Raw genomic sequence first — 20837 nt, 5'->3', positions numbered from 1 at the left:
ATGTCTCTCAAACCCCTCTCATTCATATTCCACCTCGTTCAGGATGTATGTGTGTGGTCTTAACTTGCACCTCTCACAATTTATCCCATTGTGTCAGAGTGCATCACAATGGGACTTTTCTCTCCCTCACACTCGAGACCAACAATTTGTTTTCTCATGTGCAAACTTCATGCTTTTTGCCTTTTGAGTCATCTGGAGAGAGAAGTAGAAAGGGGACTGACTCTAAAGCAAAGGAGACACTCTTTTTAGGCAGAGGGAAGGGTTTATTGCCAACAGTTTACAAGTGTTTAAGACAGAATTGACAGGCTTTTGGCCAACTCCTGCTCCAGAGACACCAGGGCAAAGGGCATTAGCAGAGGCTGCTCACTGAGCACTGGCCCAACAGAGGCTCGAGGGACTCCTCAACACAAAAAAAGGGAGAGAGCTGTGAATTGGCCGCTTTTCCGGGACCACTGTGGCCAAGGGCACTCCTCCCTCCTGCCAGCAGAGGGGCCAGGGCGCCTTCAGTACCATCTATCTGACGAGGCAGAGAAAGTTTCTTCCAACTCACCAGCAGAGGGACAAGCAGGGGAGGTCATGATTTGACTAAATCCGCAAAAGTGACAGGAGAACTGGCCGCTTCCCAGAAGGGGGCGCGAGTGAGCTACGAGGCTGAGCTCGAGCAGGTCGGGAAGGAAAACAGTGGCTGCTCATTCCCAGGAGGACTCGCATGGCTACCAGCTTAAGAGCAGATGGGACTGTGGCCTGGCTGGGCTCTGAGGTAGCGTTGGGTCCTTCCCTACTGGACTTTTCTATTTGGGCAAAGCAAAGTCCCAGGCGGTTTCTTGAGCGCACTTCCACATGGCCTGCATGAGGCGTGTGAAGCCCATGTCCTTGGGCTTTTCCAGGCCCCGCATCAGTCGCTGCTTCATTATGGACACGAACTCCTTATTGCTTAGCTCCCCATTGCCTGTGGGTGCAAAAAACAAAACAGGTGAAGGGTGAGGGAAGGCCCTGAACAAATTCCTTTGAGCCCAGTGCTCGGGCACACCCATAGCTGAAACCAAACTGGTTTTGCTCTTTCCAACAGTTTGGTTCAGGGGTCTCAAACTCAATTTACCTGGGGGCCGCAGGAGGCAAAGTGGGGGTGATCCTTGAGTGCAAAGTCAGTAGTAAGCCTTGAATATTCGGGGTGTGTGATCCAAACAACTAAAACAAAACAAAACAAAACAAAAAAAGATTCCTCTAGGGCAGGGCCACAAAATGTTGTATGGAGAGCTGCAAACGGCTCGCGGGCTGCGAGTTTGAGACCCCTGGACTTTGGTTGGTCCCATGAAAGTAGAATAAGAATGTCTTAAGATATCAGGTCCCATGGGCCCGGAGAGATAGCACAGCGGTGTTTGCCTTGCAAGCAGCCAATCCAGGATCAAAGGTGGTTCAAATCCCGGTGTCCCATATGGTCCCCTGTGCCTGCCAGGAGCTATTTCTGAGCAGACAGCCAGGAGTAACCCCTGAGCCAGGTGTGGCCCAAAAACCAAAAACCAAAAAAAAAAAAAAAAAAAAAAAGAAAAAGAAAAAGATAGCAGGTCCCAGTCAAGGGACTAAGCCTCAATAAGACGCAGAAAACATCCAGGTTTGGGAGAGAAAAATGTGGTGTGGAGGGGCCATAAAGGAATAAATGGGGGGGGCCGGGCGGTGGCACAAGAGGTAAGGTGCCTGCCTTGCCTGTGCTAGCCTTGGATGGACCTGGGTTCGATCCCCCGGTTTCCCATATGGTCCCCCAAGCCAGGAGCGACTTCTGAGCACATAGCCAGGAGTAACCCCTGAGCGTCACCGGGTGTGGCCCAAAAACCAAAAAAAATAAAAAAATAAAAAAAAAATAAAAAAATAAAAAAAAGGAGAAAATGGGGAATGGTATAGGGAATCAAGGAAACCCAGAGGCCTACCCAGGGTCCAGAGTGATATAGTACAGAGGAGGGCATTTGCCTTGCATGGGGCCGACCCAGGTTTAATCCCCAATACCCCATGTGGTCCCCCAGAGCCTGCCAGGAGTGATCCCTGAGTGCAAAGCCTGGAGTAAGCACTGAGAAGTACTGGGTGTATCCCCCACCCAAAACCAAACCAAAAGAAACAAGAAAAAGTAACCCAGGTTGAAAAGGTCCACTCAAGACCAGCTCAAGGACCTGAGTTCATTAAAGCAAAATCCAATTCTGTGAAAATGGTTAGGACAACCACAATATCTGGGGGAAGTTTGATTGGGCCAGAGAAATAAGACAGTGAGTAGGGCTCTTGCCTTGCGTGCAGACAATCTAGGTTCGATCCCCAGCACCCCAGATGGTCCTCTGAGCACTGCCAGGAGTGATTTCTGAGCAGAGCCAGGAGTAAGCCCTAAGCATCACAGAATGTGGCTCCCAAACAAACAAAAACAAGAGAACAAAAACCTGGAAAAAATTGGGTTCTCAACAGCAGTTCTGTTTCCTTCAGTAATGAAGGAAATAGTTTACTTCTGTGCTGTCCCATAGAATGGCAAACCACATGGGACAGTCAAGCTCTTGACAGGGAACCAGAGAGACCAGGAAACTGAATTTTATTTTATTTTTTTTTGGTTTCTGGGCCACATCCGGCAGCACTCAGGGGTTACTCCTGGCTTGCTCAAGGGATCATATGGGATGCCGGGGATCAAACCAGGTCCCTCCCAGGTCATCTGTGTGCAAGGCAAATGCCCTACTGCTGTGCTATCTCACCGCACCAGGAAACTGAGTTTTAATGTGATTAATTTAAGTCACTGCACATGACTCAAGGTTTGCTGCTGGACAGGGCAGCCTGAGAGAACAGCCGAGCCCTAAATAGGACCAGGCCAACCCTGTTCTCACTCCAGGCATTCTCTGACTCAGATCCTTTGGAGTGCAGGTTATATATCTGAACACCTAAGTTCTGCTCAAATGACTAAGTTAATGAATACCCATGAGGCCTGTGAAGTGCAAAGTCCTGGCTGAGATTCTAGTTTGGGGTCTAAAGGTGACCAGGATGTGCCCTTCTAATGCTCACAGTTTGGTGGGGAAGTTGAGTGACATACTTGGAACTGAAGTCATAGAGTAACACAGAAAAATGATGGAACACAGAACAAGGATGGAAAAAGCCAGCCGTAGTCACAGTATTGCAAGAACCGCGTCAGGGGGTGTCCCCTCAGTTACCCAGCTGGCCCTGGAATTTCAGGCCTGCTTTCTGGTTACAGGAGAAAAATGACTCCTCGATCTGCTGGGTGTGTGTATAGGTGACATGGTCTACAGGGGTCAGCACAGCTTCATTCAAGTCCTCTCTTTATCCCCTGTTGCGGACCTAGGAAAATTCACTGCTCTGAGTTTCAGCTTTCATTGGTGGAAAATGTGGCTGAAAACAATGCCTTGGAAAAGGCACAATAGGAGGCTCAAGACGATGCTTGGATCCAGGAAGCAGCCAAGTGAGCCAAACCTTCCTGGTTTATTATCATTATCCATGATTCCTGCTGCTGCAGCCACAGAAAGACCAGGAGGACTTCAACTAGGCTCAACTCCGTGATAGCTGCACCTAACAGACCACTGAGGGTTGCTGGACTGTGAAGATGGAAAATAAATGAAGATGATGTGCCAGGGAGGTAGACGGATCCATGCCCCATTCAGGCCTCCTCCACATCAACTATGAGTCCCGGATTCCTCAGTGCTCCCCTGTGACTCCCGCCACTGGCTCCAGAGGACCTCACTCACCATCGCAGTCGAAGAGGGCGAATACCACGTCGCACACATGGTCTGAGAGCTCCACTTTTGCAACAGTCCGGGCCACCTGCTGCATAGTCACTGAAAGGAGGGAGAGACAGAATCAGCACCACCAGACACTTCTTCTCTGGCTCTGAAGCAGGAGTTACATTATTGGCGCAGAGCTCAGGGGGGTCCCAGGAGCTCTCCCAGTCATCTCAGCCAACTGGGCTGGCAGCGATGCTTGGAGATGGGGATACACATAGTGCTGGGGATCAAAGTGCAAGGAAGGCCTGTACCCTAAGCCCTAGGCTTCCTCTCCAGTTTGATTATCTAGATCTTAGCCCGTAACACACTTTCCCTTAATGCCACAGGTTCTGTTCTTCCCTCCAGTGCTGCATTTGCTTTAGAGAGGACTTGATATTACGATATTAAGTTTCTAGGGCCACAAAGTAAACTGGATGTTTCTGGCATCTGGGGAGATGCAGGGATGGGGAATAAGTACTGACGAGGAAAACACCATCTGTCTGGCTATCCCAGGCCGGCTTTGCTACTCTATGAGGGTAATTGATACTGCTGATTTGCCCATTTACAATGGTACACATACGGAGCATTTTTTTGTTGTTGTATGTTTTGGTTTTAGTTTTTGAGCTACACCTGTTTGTGCTCAGAACTTATTCCTGGCAGTGCTCAGGGGACCGTATGGGATGCCAGGGATCATCGAACCCAGGTTGGCGACATACAAGGTGAACAACTTCCTCACTAAGCTATTGCTCTGGTTCCAGGGGCATGCTTTATATCACAAACACTACGGCATAATGCAACTTGAAAAAACACCTAATGACAATTAAGGTCGGACTTCAGTCTATGGATTCTAAAACATTCAGTGGCAGTTTTTCTATATAATGATGACCTTCAGAGCACCCTAAAAAAGACCAAGTAGGGGTATCCTTGTACTGTATTAAAAATTAATAACGGTGGCCCTACAGTGGGTAGGGCATTTGCCTTGCATGCAGCCAACTCAGGTTCGATGTCATTTTATACGGTTCCCCTGAGCCTGCCAGAAATAATTTCTGAATGCAGAGCCAGGAGGTTGAGCACTGCTGGGTGTGGTCCCAAAACCAAAGTAATAACAAGACCAAGCAGAAGCAGTAGGAACAACAAGACCAAGCAGAACAGTTGATATGAGTCTTTCTTGGCACTTTCCTCTCATAGGAAAGAAGATTCCCAAAAAGTTAAAAACTTCACAGGGCAGATGAGGGACCCAGAGCACAAGCTGAGGGAGGTGGTCAGAGGAAGAGGACACAAGGCTTCTGGCCCCTGTTGCTGATTGACAGCTGAAACTACAGGATGAGCCTAGGTCCTGCTGCCTGCTCCTGTCACTGACAGACAGCTGGACACCAGCAGGATGAGCCTGGCCCACCTCTCGCTGGGAAGAAGCAGCAATCCCCCTTTCATGAAGTTTGTAGGCATCATCTTTTTGTTCTTGTTTCTCTTTTGTAGACCACAACGCACGCACGCACGCACACGCACGCACACACACACACACACACACACACACACACGAACAAACCCCAAAGTAAATTCTCTCAGCATTGACTGTTAAACACCAGCAATCATGTGGCACTTTTTCTATACAATATGACCATTAGAGCATCCTTACAAAACCAAGATAGGGAGGACAAGGTAGTTCCCATTCTCATTCTCCCCTGCTCTCCTCAAGCCTGATCCACCTCCCACTGTTTAGAGATACATATGTTTTTATTTAGAGACACATATCAGTTCTACCATATTTTCCGGTGTATAAGATGACTTTTGAAACAAAAAAAGTCAACCGAAAATTGGGGGTCGTCTTATAGGCCGAGTATATCCCAAAAAATGTTTCAATATACTGCTAAACAAAAATTGTCTGAATATTGCCACAAAACGAATTTTCCAACTCGATCCTGCACTAATCACTGCAAGGCTGCTCGGACCGCCTCTCTAACTCAGCCAATCCAAGCAGGCTTTTGATGCATGCAAATTAGACAATGTTCTGGACCCGAATCTACACTGTCAAAAGCCTGCTCAGATTGGCCAGAGTCAGAGAGGAAGTCTATTACAGTATAAGCTCTGAACCTTTGCTTGTTGTGATTGGCTCACTGTGGTACATACAGTTGCAGCACAGGAACATTCTGTCTGATACAGCGAATATAGGCCGAAACCTATGTTTTAACTGCAAAATTAGGGGGTCGTCTTATACACCGGCAAATACGGGGATCTGCTTTTAATTGAGGCAAAGTCAGAGGAATCTGGTCCACATCTGGCTGTGCTCAGGGATCAGTCATGACGGTGCTCGGGACGATACTAAAGTGTCAGTGACTGAACTGCAGTCAGCCACATTCTAGGCAGTTGCTTTACCCACTGTGCTCTCTTTATCCCATAACAATAACAATAACAATAACTATATATATATACACACACACACACACTTTTTTTTTTGGGTCACATGCGGCTGCGCTCAGGAGTTACTCCTGGCTTTGCACTCAGAAGCCCCTCCTGGTAGGCTCAGGGGACCACATGGGATACCAGGATTCGAACCACCTTCTGTTTGAATCAGCTGCGTGCAAGGCAAGCGCCTTACCACTGTGCTATTTCTCCGGCCCTAATTTTTATTCTCTATGTTTTTTGTTTGAGTTACATCCAGTAGTGCTCAGGGACGATGTGATATGAGAAACTGAATCCCAGTCTCTCATAAGCTTGTGCCCCAGCTGGCTGAAATATCTCTCAGGGGTCCCCCCAACAGCACTTTTATAAACACTGGAAGTAAAAATTTTATATAACTTGCTTTGTTACAATATTTGCTTTAGAGGCCGGGCGGTGGCGCTAAAGATAAGGTGCCTGCCTTGCCTGCGCTAGCCTTGGACGGACCGAAGTTCGATCCCCCGGTGTCCCATATGGTCCCCCAAGCCAGGAGCAACTTCTGAGTACATAGCCAGGAGTAACCCCTGAGCGTTACCGGGTGTGGCCCAAAAACCAAAAAAAAAAAAAAAAAAAAAAAAGAACAATATTTGCTTTATTTGTACTGGTTTGGAAGTGAAGCTATAGTATTGTCCCAGATGCACCTGACTGGTATGAGAAACAAAATGCCCACTGTTGGCTTTGTCTGTCTTGGCAGAAAATAAGGATGAGTGCTCTGAGAAAACACAGAATCAACTGGAAGACAATGAGTGTGCTCAGACTGTGAACTAAGTTATTCACTGAAAGGCCCTCTGAGGGTGCAGAGAGATCTGAGAGGCAGGTCCCCATCTCTTCTGCATCGGAGAAACGTGATTCTCACCTCAATCCCAGGCCTCTCTAAAAACGAACCTGCCCCCCTTTCTCAGCAATTCCCTTCTCACAGCGGGATGAGTGCCCAAGGCCAATTCCTCTTGATATTCCAAGTGCCCATTCTTTGGTCACTGGAGATGGGTCCCCCATCCTGTAAAGAAAACATGAAAGAAGCTGCTTTGCCAAGGTGAAAAGCTCTTCAAGTGGTACTGGGGTTCAGTAGGGACCCCTTGAGGCCTCCTTCGGGAATGCTACTCAATAAATGGATGAGTCAGAGATATGTCCCATCACACACACACACACACACACGCATGCACACCTCTAGTATCATTTTTTCTATGAGTCAGAGATATGTCCCATCTCACACACACACACACACACACATGCACACCTCTAGTATCAATTTTTTCTATGAGTCAGAGATATGTCCCATCTCACACACACACACACACACACACACACATGCACACCTCTCTAGCATCACTCACACACACACACATGCACACCTCTAGCATCATTTTTTTTTCTACAGAAAAAATGTACAGACAAGAACTGAGAAGCCTTTGTAACCAACCACTGGGTTGTAATCAGCCAATAAACAGCCTCACTACAGGGGAGTCCTTGAGTCCCATGAGGTGAATCAGAACAGTGAAAGGAAGCATTTAAATTGCTAGTCAGCTGTCAAGCTCTAGGGACCGGTGGAATGAAATGAGGTTTAGAAACCAAGTATTTGACAGCTGGCTTGAGAACAGTCTCAGTCATATCTGCCCCTGATAGCAAAGTCACAATGAATCATAGCAAACAGTTTGCTCCCAACTAGACTTCGGCTTCCCTATGCAGACAACTGACAGTGCTGGGATTTGGCTACCTGACTTGATAGGGCAAGTGGCCTGATGTCTGGGATTCTAGTTTCTCACTGGAAAGGTGTCAACAAGGAGCTGGAAACTGCCTTTGAGGAGTCTTAAGTTTTTTTTTTTTTTTGGGTGGGGTCATACCCCAAGGCACTCAAAGGTTACTCCTGGCTCTGCACTTAGAAATTGCTCCTTGCAGGCTCAGGGGACCATCTGGGATGCTGAGAATCGAACGTGGATCCGTCCTGAGTTGGTCGCGTGCAAGGCAAATGCCCTACTGCTGTGCTATCACTCTAGCCCCGAGGAAGCTTAAGTTGTCAAGGTAGGTCATCTATCCATTCACCTGTCCATCCATCTTTCCCTCCTTCTTTCCCTTCCTTCTTTCCTTCCCTCTTTCTTTTTTCTTTTTTGTGCTACAACCACTGGTGCTATAGACTGACTCCTGACTGTGCTCAGAAATCAATAGATTTCTAGTGTGTAAATTTGGTTCATTTATATGAGTAGGATAGGATGCATATGAAATTAATATTTTTTAATTAGATAAGGACAGCAAGAATTTTTTATTTTGCTTTTTGGCCACACCCCGTGATGCTCAGGGGTTACTCTTGGCTCTGCGCTCAGAAATCACTCCTGGCTTGGGGGACCATATGGGATGCTGGGGGATTGAACCATGCCGTCCTGGGTCAGCCATGTGCAAGGCAAAACGCTCTACTGCTGAGCCACCGCTCTGGCCCCTGGATAGCAAGAATTTCTAGAAGTGGCTTTGACACTCAAATATGATTATCTTATGGATCATTGCTCATGGGCCCACCTCTGCTACACTGAAGGACTGTGGAATACCAAGGACTGAACCTGAGGTTCTTGCATGCCTCTCCAGGCCTCATTGGGCTTCTGGAAAAGTTCAAGCAGAAACTATGCTGTGTGGATAAGAACTCACACATCTGCTTCCAACAAGAGAATGTGGAAGCTGGAGGAGAGGGCACTGAATTCCACAAGATGTGCCCAGAGTGGTCACTAAACCAGTGGAGAGCAGAGCTGGTTGCGAACCTCAATGACCTGACTCACAGCCCAGTGCTCCTTCCTTATCATCAGGGCCCTTCTGACCTCTGACCGGGACAATGAAAATCCTGCACAAGCTGTCATTCTACCTAAGAAATAGGGCTCAAGTGAAAGAAGAGCCAAATCGGAGAACACTCAGGCAGGGCTGAATTACTGAGCACTTGGAGCCAGCAATGTAGCCTGAAGATATTAGCATCCCCTGGGAACTCCAAAGTTGATTCTGGGCACAGCTTAAAAGGCTCCTGACTAAGCTGCCCAGGAAAAGCACATGAGACAAAGGTGACCCGGGAGCTTTTTATCCTGGTTTCTACTAATGCATCGACAGTTTGCATGACCCAGTTTGGAGCTGCTCCATTTCTTCCAGGTGCAAAGGTGCTGGGAAAAGTGAGACCCAAAAAGAGGCCCATGGCTCTAGCTGTGTGGTACTGTGACTCTCCTACCATCCTGGGCTGCAGTGGAAACAGTCAAATTCCTGAGGTGACTGCTAAGGTTAAGAACAGGGAGCCCTTTGCACTCTGGCCCTGGAAGGCTCGGGATGTGATGTCTTTCTTTTCTTTTCTTTTTGGGCCACACTGGTGATGCTCAGGGGTTACAACTGGCTATGTGCTCAGAAATCACTCCTGGCTTGGGGGACCATATGGGACACTGGGGGATTCTTCCTAGGATGTGGTCCTTCCTAGGCTAGCCAGGGCAAGGCAGACGCCTTACTCCTTGTGCCACCACTCCCTCCCCACACTTAAGGGCATCCCTAGTGGGCTTGGGGAAGGGGCATGGGAAGCATTTTTTTCTTTAAAATGTCATAGTCCTGGGGCTGGAGCAATAGCACAGTGGGGAGGGTGTTTGCCTTGCACACTGCTGACCCATGTATGATTACTGACATCTCATATGGTCCCCCAAGCCTGCCAGGAGAAACCCCTGAGCACCAACAAGCACAATTCTTTTTATCCCTTGATTTTTTTTTTTTTTGGATGGGGGCCACACCTGGTGGTGCTCAGGAATTAATTACTCCTGGCTCTGCACTCAGGAATCACTCCTGGTGGTGCTTGGAGGACCATATGGGATGGCAGGGTTCTTTCTGAATCTATGTGACCTTTTTGGTGGTTTATCTTAGCCCCGTCTCTTCTTTCGCCAGTGATAATCCTGAATCCTTAAAGTAATTTCCCTCTTGGGGGCATGAATATAATTTTACACAACGCAATATATTTAAAGCCAAGCAGTTAAGTTAGCATCAATCTTTAGAACCGCTGACTTTAAATTGGGGAATAAAAGCCAGGTCTTTGCAGAAGAAGTGGCTCATAAAGTAAACATTTACCTCCCAATGTTAGCTTCCCTGCCAACCTCGTGAATTAAATTTACCTTAAAAATGGATGACTTTACGCCCCCATATACTATGATACGCTACGTGGCTTTATTTCTTTTTTACATAGGCACATTAAAACGGAAAAATACTATACATACAAATAAGTTCTTATCTAATAGAGATGGGAACACACAAATCTTGTAGTGCAATGGAACCTTACACCCTGAACATTGACATAAAGACCTGGCACAGGCCTCAGAAGAATGGGCATTCTCCATCCACCCATGATCTAGAGAAGACATCCACAAAACATCCAAGGTTGCCTATAACATCACCTAGAGGCAATCTTCTACCAGGGAAGACCCTACCGCTGCTCTGACATCGACCTACTCAAGAGACTTCCCTTAACACTGAGAAGACTTAACAACAACAATGACATGCTTACGGGACAGGGCTTTCTGTATTGCCCCTTAATTGTGAGGTGAAACTAGAGGATACTCCACCCACACCAGCCTGACTTCAATGTAGGATGTGCAGATTCCAGGATTTTTTGTTTGTTTGTTTTTGGGCCACACCCGGCAGTGCTCAGAGGTTACTCCTGGCTGTCTGCTCAGAAATAGCTCCTGACATGCATGGGGGACCATATGGGACAACAGGATTCGAACCAACCACCTTAGGTCCTGGATCGGGTGCTTGCAAGGCAAACGCCGCTGTGCTATCTCTCCGGGCCCAGATTCTAGGATCTTTAATACAGAAACCTGATGCCAACAATAGAGAGTGCGTGAAAAATAAAACTGTATTGGCACTACAGACAATGACTTGGATTGAATAAACTAGTTTTCCTGGAGCCTAGAATTGGTCTTATGCCAGGAAACTTTAGGGGTAGGGTCTCCTTGTATTTAGACCAAGGCTTTTCCTTTCCATGTCCCCCATATTTTGGTGGGCCTATGCAAACAATATTTGCCACTCTAACACCGTTTTTACTGTGCTCTTTTGACTCTAACCCTTAACAAAAAAAAACCTTAAAATTTTGATGTTAACTTAAACTAATATGCATAAGCATGAAAATATTAAAAAATACTATGCCTTCAATGTTTAAGGAGTCACATAAATCTCATGGCTTTAGATTGTTTTGTGAGCTGCTAAGAAATGTTATAAAGTACTACTAGCGGGGGACTTGTGGACAAAGTAATTGTAAATGGGTTCTGCCTTATTTTTCTTAATGTTCTTTGACTGTAAGTTCAATATTTAGGCATCAGCAAGGGGATTTCTTTTAAAAACTCTGTTTATGGGCGACTGTCCTTCCACTGTAACTTTACCTTCTCCTCTTTGCATCATTGTTCTCATAATTCAAAATAAAAGGGCCGGAGAGATAGCATGGAGGTAAGGCATTTGCCTTTCATGCAGAAGGTCATCAGTTCAAATCCCAGCATCCCATATGGTCCCCCGTGCCTGCCAGGAGCAATTTCTGAGCATGGAGCCAGGAATAACCCCTGAGCACTGCCGGGTGTGACCCAAAAACCACACACACACACACACAAAAGGATGACTTTGTCTTAAATGAATGGAATACTGGCCCACTCACATAGAAATGTTTTCACAAGAAACAGTGAAAGTTCTGGGGCTTGTTGAACTCAAACTGGAAAAGCAATGATGAAACAGAAGCCTGTTCCTCTTCCTTAGCTTGGCCTCCCATACCTCGGTGGCAATTTGACCATCTATCTCCTGCTCTGGCTGTGGTGGTGGTCGTGGGGCACTCTCCACTCATCCTTAGTACTGTGAGTTTCCCCCAGTCTCGCCCATGCAGAGAAACACATTGTCCCCCCAAGCAATTCTGGCTCCTCCAGGCAGCAGTGGGAGCTGATACTGCAGAGATCAGGCACACAGGAGACAATGAAGGTGAGTCTGTCATCTTAATTTCCTATCTTCCTTCACGCATAGTAGACGGAGTTAAAGAAAAAATACTATTAAGTGGCCTTACATAAGTTCCCTCCCTGTCCTAAAATTTTAAGACAAGTTATTTATTTGTTTTGATTTTTAGGCCACACCTGGCAGTATTCAGGGGTTACTCCTGACTCTGCACTCAGGAATCACTGTCAGGCTGCGGGACCATATAGGATGCTGGGTATAGAAGAACCCATGTTGGTGATATGTAAGGCAAATGCCCTCCCCACTGTACTATTGTTCTGGACCCCACAGGCTATTTATTTTTTGTTTTTGTTTTTGGACCACATCCGGCAGTGCTCAGGGGTTACTCCTGGCTATCTGCTCAGAAATAGCTCCTGGCAGGCTCAGGGGACCACAGGGAATGCTGGGATTCGAACCAACCACTTAGGTACTGGGTCGGCTGCTTGCAAGGTATATGCCGCTGTGCTATCTTTCTGGCCCCGGCTATTTATTTTTAAATTTATTTTCACTTTTATTTTTTGGTTGTTTTTTTGGGGCCACTCCCAGTGGCACTCAGGGGTTACCTCTGGCAGGCTGGGGGGATCCTATGGGATGCTAAGGATTGAACCTGGGGTCAGTCACACGAGCCCGACCTGCTTTGCTATCGCTCTGGCCCCTGCAAGCTATCTATTCACTTATTAAATAACTTGGCTTGGGGAAGTGGAGGGCATTTGCCTTGCAGGCAACTGACCCAGGTTCAATCTCTGGCATTCCATAGAGTTCCCTAAGCACCACCAGGTGTGATGTCTGAGCTAAGAGCCAGAGTAACCCCTGAGGCACCACTGGATGTGACCCCAAACCAAAACCAATCAAACAACCAAAAATCATAAAGCAAACATTAAAAACAAAGAATGATGGGGGCTGGAGAGATAGCATGGAGGTAAGGTGTTTGCCTTGAATGCAGAAGGACGGTGGTTCGAACCCCAGCATCCCATATGCCCCCTCCCCCCCCCAGCCTGCCAGGAGCGATTTCTGAGCGTAGAGCCAGGAGTAACCCCTGAGCGCTGCTGGATGTGACCCCCAAAACAAACAAACCCCCCCACAAAGAATGAAGGGTCTGTATACCCTAGCGGAAGAAACAGAATCCCGCTGAGACTCTAGAAGGGTCAGGAAGAAGGTCTGGACTCTGCCTGCAGATGTTGCCCTGCGAGGTTCCTTCTCCAACCCCCAATTTCCGTTTCCACTAGTGAGCCCCTAAGAGGGAACCAGGCTGCTGGGTGCCTTGTCTGCCTTAGAGACTCGGACGTAAGAAGTAGGTGTTTTTTAAGCTGCAAAATTTGTGGTAATTTGTCAGGAGGCATGGAAGCTAAGGGGGCAGGTATTTATGGCGAGGGATGTCCTTGTGGGGCTCAAAATAGCTGTGCTAATTTTAGGTGCATCTCACAGATCCATCACTCACCTGCAACTATGGTACCAGGCGACATCTATTTAGAGCTTCTCTTCTGGGCAACTGCCCGGATCTGACTGTTTTTAATTCCCTCACAAGGCAAGAAATGAAACTGGCCACCAGGCTTCTTTTGGGAACTGAACTGCCCCACTCTGATTGCAGATGTATCTGATAATTATAAGTTAGACATTTCCAAACTGATTTGGATGCGATTTTAGGCTAGAACACGGTCCTTAAAACATGGCTACACTCAGGAACAGGGAGCACAGGCACTGCCTTGAAGTCCAAGTGAGATTCCTTAGCACTGTGAGGTGCCCTGTGCTGGCTGCCAAGACGGCCCTGGTACTTCCTAGTCCTGCATTGCTGAATCTGCGCACTGAGCACTGAACTTTCAGGCCCACAAAGCAGGGCTGAGCATAGTCAGGAGCACTTAGGAGGCCCCATAACAGACACCAAAATCCCATAATTGGGTTCAATCTCCAGCCCCCTCAGTCCCTCCAGGAGTGACCCCTGAGCCAGTCAAGGATGCATTTAAAGTAAAGTGGATTTTTGGTCCTAGACTTTTTTGGTTTTTGTTTTGGAGACTTACCCAGCAGTGCTCGGGGCTTACTCCTGGCAGGGCTCGGAGACACTATATGTAGTGAGTGTCAAGGGATAGAACCCACGTCAGCTGCATATAATTTATTAAATTGTTTTCTGTTGTTCATCACCCAATTTGCAGTGATTTTTTTTCTTTTTGGGCCACACCTGGCAGCGCTAAGGGGTTACTCCTGGCAGCCTCGGGGGACCATATGGGATGCTGGGAATCAAACCCAAGTTCGTCCTGGGTCGGCTGCATTGAAGGCTAACTCCCTACTCTTTCTCCAGCTCTACAGTGATTTTTCCATAGCAGCTCTAGTAAATAAATACCCTGGACCTCTTGGAGTTTACTCAGAGAAACTCTAGCCTAGTTCTCTCTCTCTCTTTCTCTCTCTCTCTCTCTCTCTCTCTCTCTCTCTCTCTCCCCACCCTCTCCCTCTCTCTCTTTTCCTCCCCCCCCCACACACACTCTCTCTCTCTCTCTCCACCCTCTCCCTCTCTCTCTTTTCCTCCCCCCCACACACATACACACACTCTCTCTCTCTCTCTCTCTCTCTCTCTCTCTCTCTCTCTCTCTCTCTCTCTCTCCCTCCCTCCCCCCCTCCCCATGCCAGGGCATATCTAGGGCTCCTCAAACTTTTTTTTTTGCTTTTGTTTTTGGGTCACTCCCAGCAGCACTCAGGGGTTACTCCTGGCTCTATGCTCAGAAGTCACTCCTGGCAGGCTCAGGAGACAATATGGGATGCCGGGATTTGAACCACCAACCTTCTGCATGAAAAGCAAACACCTTACCTCCATGCTATCTCTCCGGCCCCCCTCAAACTTTTTTTTTGTGTTTGTTTTTGGGTCACACCTGGTGGCACTCAGGAGTTATTCCTACTTCACTTTCAGAAATCTTTCCTGGCAGGCTCAGGGATATGGGATGCCAGGAATCGAACCCAGGTCTATCCTGGGTAGGCCACATGCAAGGCAAACGCCCTACCACTGTGATATCTCTCCGGTCCCCTCAAACACATTTTTTGGAAACCAGAAATGACTGTATAATTTATCCAATTGTCCCCTTTAACAAGGTAATGAGGCATGGACAAAAATGGTGGCCAGACATCCTAGGAAATGGTTTGAAGTCATCTGAGAGAAATACATCTTCTTTTGTTGTTTTAAACCACTAGGTCACACTTGCCTTTGCCAAAGCTAAACTGAAACATTCTGTTGTGTAAACCCTATAATTTGGACACAATTATAACAAATGAGTCATTCGATATAACTGTTCTTTATGGCAACTCTCCTTGTTTTTTCTTAAAAGGTGCATTAATAAAAAAGGTCACTCATTTTATTTGTAATATCATGACTTCAAGTATTCTATTCTTGGACTTGGTAGAGTCCTTTGTGAAACAGAATCATGCTATTCTGAAGAAATGGTCTTGCAGCGCTATTCAAGCACCTTTATCTGTCTCTATGGGATCACTCCCCCCCACAAGAGTTCTGGGAAGGTTAGAGGAGGAATTGTTTATTATTATTATTATTATTATTATTATTATTATTATTGTTTTGGGGCCATACCTGGTGATGATCAGGAATTATTCCTGGCTCTGCACTGAGGAATTGTTCTTGGTGGTGCTTAGGAGACCATCTGGGAAGCCAATGGAACCTTGGTCAACCACCCTACCTGCTGTCCCACTGCTCCAGCCACCGATGAAAAATTAGTTTAAACAAGCAAAGAAGCGAAAAACCACATAAATGTTATTTTAAAAAAGTTATCTGACTCAAGAAAGTATAGAAAAAAGGCATCCAGAATGGAAGGAATGGCTGGAATGATCTTCTATTAAAAAATTCTAGGATTCCACCAAAAAGTATGGAGTAACCAAGATTGTGTATATAAAATCCCAGCCAGTGCTGCAGAGAGGTTTAAAAACCACACATTTCATTTCCCAAAGGTGAAACAGAAACATTCCAGAACTAGAGAATATGCTGTTTGTAGACCTGTAACATAAACTATGACAAGATTCTTCTGCATTCTTTAGAAGTAATACCAGATAAAACTCAGAAATTCGGAAACAGAAGAAGCACTCGAAGTGATAAATACAAGATAAATATGCATAAATGAAAAATGATTTTCCTTCTTAAGTTCTTTTCCTTCCCTCCCTCCCTCCCGCCCTCCCCCCTCCCTCCCTCCATCCCTCCCTCCCCTCCCTCCCTCCCTCCCTCCCTCCCTCCCTCCTTCCTTCCTCCTTCCTTCCTTCCTTCCTTCCTTCCTTCCTTCCTTCCTTCCTTCCTTCCTTCCTTCCTTCCTTCCTTCCTTCCTTCCTTCGCCACACCCAGTGATGCTCAAGGGCTACTCCTGGCTCTGTATCCGCTCTTGCCAAGAAGCTCGGGACCATATGGGATGTAGGGGTTCGAACTCAGATCTGTCCCGGGTTGTTCATGTGCAAGGCAAATGCCCTACTGTGCTATCCCTCCAGCCCACCTTCTTAATTTCTTTTCTTTTTTGTAATTTCTTAAAATAATATATATATTTTAATTTTAATCAAAGTGGATTACAAACCTTTCACAGTAACATTTTAGGTACATAGTGATAGTGAATTAGGGGTACATATTACTATTACAAACAAAAATCTTTGGGGTTGGAGTATTAGTACAGCAGGTAGGGTGTTTGCCTTGCACATAGCTGACTGAGTTTGCTTTCTGGCGCCACATGTTTCCTTGAGCCCTGCCTACCAAAAGTGATTTTATTTTTCTTCAGGTTTTTTTTTTCTTCTGCACCCTGTAGTTCTCAGGGGTTAATCCTGGCTCTGTGTTCAGAAATTACTACTGGCAGGCTTGGGGGACCATATGGGATGCTGGGGATTGAAGCAGAGTTGGCTGTGTGCGGAACAAACTTCCTACCCACTGTGCTATTACTCCGGTCTCCAGGAGTGATTCTTGAGTGCAGAGGCAGGAAAAAGCCATGCGCACCACTAAATGTGGCCCCAAACCAAAATGAAAACAAAACAAAAAGTAAAATAAATAGGTATTCAGGTGTAACATGAAAGAACAGAAACAAAATACAAATCAGAGATTAACCAAAAAAGTCAGAGTAATTACAACAATACAGGCAAAAAATACTATGAGAAAAAGCATATTAAGAGTGAACATTTTATAATGATAGAGAAAATTTATCAGGAAAGCAGAATATTCATAACCATTAAATGTACAGATCTTTAGTATCAGTTCAAGATTCATGAGCGAAGACTGATGTAAAGGAAAAATGGCCTCAATTCAGTCTCATACTTGGAGATTTTAACATTTCTTTTTTTTTTCAGTTTTTTTAAATTTTTATTTTTAATTATGAGAACAATGATGCAAAGAAAGAGGACAAGGTAAAGTTACAGTGGAAGGACAATCACCCATAAACAGAGTTCTCAGAAGAAATCCCCTTGCTGACGCCTAAATTTTGAACTTACAAAGAACATTAAGAAAAATAAAACAGGGCCCGGAGAGATAGCACAGCGGCGTTTGCCTTGCAAGCAGCCGATCCAGGACCAAAGGTGGTTGGTTCAAATCCCGGTGTCCCATATGGTCCCCGGTGCCTGCCAGGAGCTATTTCTGAGCAGACAGCCAGGAGTAACCCCTGAGCACCGCCGGGTGTGGCCCAAAAACCAAAAAAAAAAAAAAAAAAAAAACCAGAACCCATGTACAATTACTTTGTCCACAAGTCCCCAGATTGTAGTACATTATAACTTTTCTTAGCAGTACACAAAGCAATATAAGGCCATGAAATTTATGTGGATCCTTAAACATTGAAGACATAGTATTTTTTTTTTTACATTTTCTTTTTTTTTTGTTTTTTGTTTTTTTTGGGCCACACCTGGTGGTGCTCAGGGGTTACTGGCTGTCAGAAATAGCTTCTGGCAGGCACGGGGGATCATATGGGACACGGGGATTCGAACCAACCACCTTTGGTCCTGGATCGGCTGCTTGCAAGGCAAACGCTGCTGTGCTATCTCTCCGGGCCCTTTTTTTACATTTTCATGCACATGCATATTAGTTTAAGTTAACACCAAAAGTTTAAGTGGTTTTTTATTTTAAGGTTTAGAGTCAAAGGAGCACAGTAAAAATGGTGTTAGAGTGGCAAATATTGTTTGCATGTATCTAATAAAAAATTTGACAAGGACATGAAAGATCTTAACACTATAAAAACTTGACCTAGTAATATTTTTATAACACTGTTTGAAAATGCAGCAATACAATCTTTTCAAATGTATGTGAAACATTTATCAAAGAAAAGAACCACACTTTTGGTGATAAAACAAGCCTAACTTATTTTTTAAAATGAAAATGATTCAAACCAATATTATATCTAGGGGCCGGAGAGATAACATGGAGGTAAGATGTTTGCCTTGCATGCAGAAGGATGATGGTTCAAATCCTGGCATCCCATATGGTCCCCTGAGCCTGCCAGAGCGATTTCTGAGCATAGAGCCAGGAATAACCCCTGAGCGCTACTGGGTGTGACCCATAAACCAAAATAAAATAAAATAAAATAAAATTATATCGAGAAAAAAAACCCCAAAATATTTTGGAAATTAAACATATTTAATTTTTTTGGGTCACCAAAGAAATTGTAGGAAAAGGAACCAGGAAAATAGTCTGATAAAAATAAAATATATGACCTAGCAAATTTTGTTAGATTCACATAAAGCAGGTTTAGGGGAAACTTACAGCTTCAAAAGTTTATCTTTTTTTTTTTAATTTTTGGTTTTTTGGGCCACGCCCATTTGATGCTCAAGGGTTACTACTGGCTAAGGGCTCAAAAATTGCCCCTGGCTTGGGGGGACCGCATGGGATGCGGGGGGGGGGGGGGGATCGAACCGCGGTCCTTCCTTGGCTAGCGCTTGCAAGGCAGACACCTTACCTCTACGCCACCTCCACCTCGCTGGCCCCTTCAAAAGTTTATCTTAGGAAAAGTAGACTAAGAGTTCTTTTTTCTTTTTTTGGCCATACTCACCTGGTGCTTAGGGATTACTCCTTTTTGGCTCTGTGCTCAGGGATTACTCCTCGTGGGCTCAGGGAAACATGGGGTGCTGGGGATTGAACCTGGGATGGCTGCATGCAAGGTAAATGCTTCACTAGCTGTGCTATTGAACTGACCCCGGCAAAGATCCATCTTAAGTAAGAAAGGAGGTGGTATTCTCAGAGTCAAACTTTTAGCTAAAAAATCCTTTAGGAGAAGAAATCCTTTATACAAAGTTTTTTTTATTGTGTGAAGATGAATTAAAATGCACAGACTTTTAGTGTACATTAGATATATGATATGTATGTATATATCTATTTATATAGATGTATGTATGACTGATATAAAAAAGTTCCAGTTTCATGCATTTTACCTCAGCTTAGATGCTTATTTTCAAAGCTAATCAATAATTTAAGGAAGGACATCTGTCTTGATGTTGATTTTTAGCACTATATTTATATATCTATATACATATACATCTGCATATATCTGCACCTGGTCACAGACTCACTCTGTCTTGAAAGAGATGTAAACCAAGCTGTAAAATATCATGGGTACACTGGCCATGCAATCTCAGAAAGAGAGGTGGGCCAAGCCCCTGCCCAGTCAAAGCCATGCCTGCTGCATCCATCATCCACAACTGTCACTTGGTCTGAAGCAGTGGTCCTGCTTCACCACTCCTCATGACTCTGCAGAGACACCCATCTGACCAAACTCCAGGTACTCTGGTATTTGGGTTGATTATCAGCAAGATTTTTTCCTGGAATAAGTGTAGGTACTCACCTCCCCTTCTGTTTCCCTGCCTTCTCGTATTCCAGAACATGCCCACAAAAGTCAGTTATCAGAAATAGTGCTTGGAATTCCTGAACCACATGCTATGGGACAACTTCATTTTTGTTTAACACTTTCATCCCCATAAGAACACATCACATTAGATGCCAATGTGTAGCTGAAGTCACTTAATGTTCAGAAACAAATGAATTAAGAGAATGGTTAACTAGCAACATAGAGCTTACATTTTCATTTCTGACAATGATTTAATGATCTTGTTGGAGATCAAATAATTTTCACAAATTTGCCTATTACTGTGCTTCATTTTTTTCTTCTCTTCCTTCTTTTCCCCCCCTTTCTATTCTTTTTATAAAATAATTTTGCTCACTTATCTGGAAACAAATGTATTACGATCAATTATGTTAACTATGCGATAATCTTTAAATAAAGTGAATTTATAAATATACCTGCAGAGTTCAACATTTTAAAGTCAAGTACAAGGCTCATAAGAATCAAGCAAAACATATTTAAAAAAACCAAACAAAACCAGTAAAAACCTCACATTTTCCTGCTAAGAAGAAGTAGTCACCTAATAGGCTACAGATTCAATGTTTGTACCCTTAAGATAGAACTTTTTTGGGTTCATTACCTTTATCAAGAGATGCTCCAGCCATATGATAAAAACTCAATGCGGTGTCCACATCATTAATATTCTTCAAGAAAGTAAAGAAGTTCTCCACTTCCTGAAATGTCAGACCCTGGAAGAAAAGTGACAACATGGTCAGGCAGAGCTATTGACCACTATTATGTGTTCATAAATCACAAACTGACACCACGCCTCAGAGGTTGTATAAGTTAGTGTAAGGGATGTCATGTTTGTACACAACAGCGTTACCCCCGAGAACAGCAAATTGGCTGACTGTCTTCCTTTCCT

At 45.1% G+C, this 20837-nt stretch overlaps 1 protein-coding gene across 1 annotated transcript in view; it reads right to left on the bottom strand.

Annotated features, from left to right (window-relative positions):
• Positions 1 to 242: 242 nt before the first annotated feature.
• Positions 243 to 20837, bottom strand: part of MICU1 (mitochondrial calcium uptake 1) — a 129740-nt gene continuing 109145 nt past the window's right edge. Inside the window, exons 10-12 of the mRNA XM_049789267.1 lie at positions 20553 to 20661; positions 3723 to 3812; positions 243 to 949 (exon numbers count right to left, since the gene is read on the bottom strand). Of these exons, the coding sequence (XP_049645224.1) occupies positions 792 to 949; positions 3723 to 3812; positions 20553 to 20661 (357 nt within the window). The 3' untranslated portion in view covers positions 243 to 791. The remainder of the gene's footprint in view (positions 950 to 3722; positions 3813 to 20552; positions 20662 to 20837) is intronic.

Source organism: Suncus etruscus, chromosome 15 (assembly GCF_024139225.1).
Source record: "Suncus etruscus isolate mSunEtr1 chromosome 15, mSunEtr1.pri.cur, whole genome shotgun sequence".
NCBI classification, from domain to species: domain Eukaryota; kingdom Metazoa; phylum Chordata; class Mammalia; order Eulipotyphla; family Soricidae; genus Suncus; species Suncus etruscus.
This window is presented reverse-complemented; position numbering and strand designations above follow the sequence as displayed.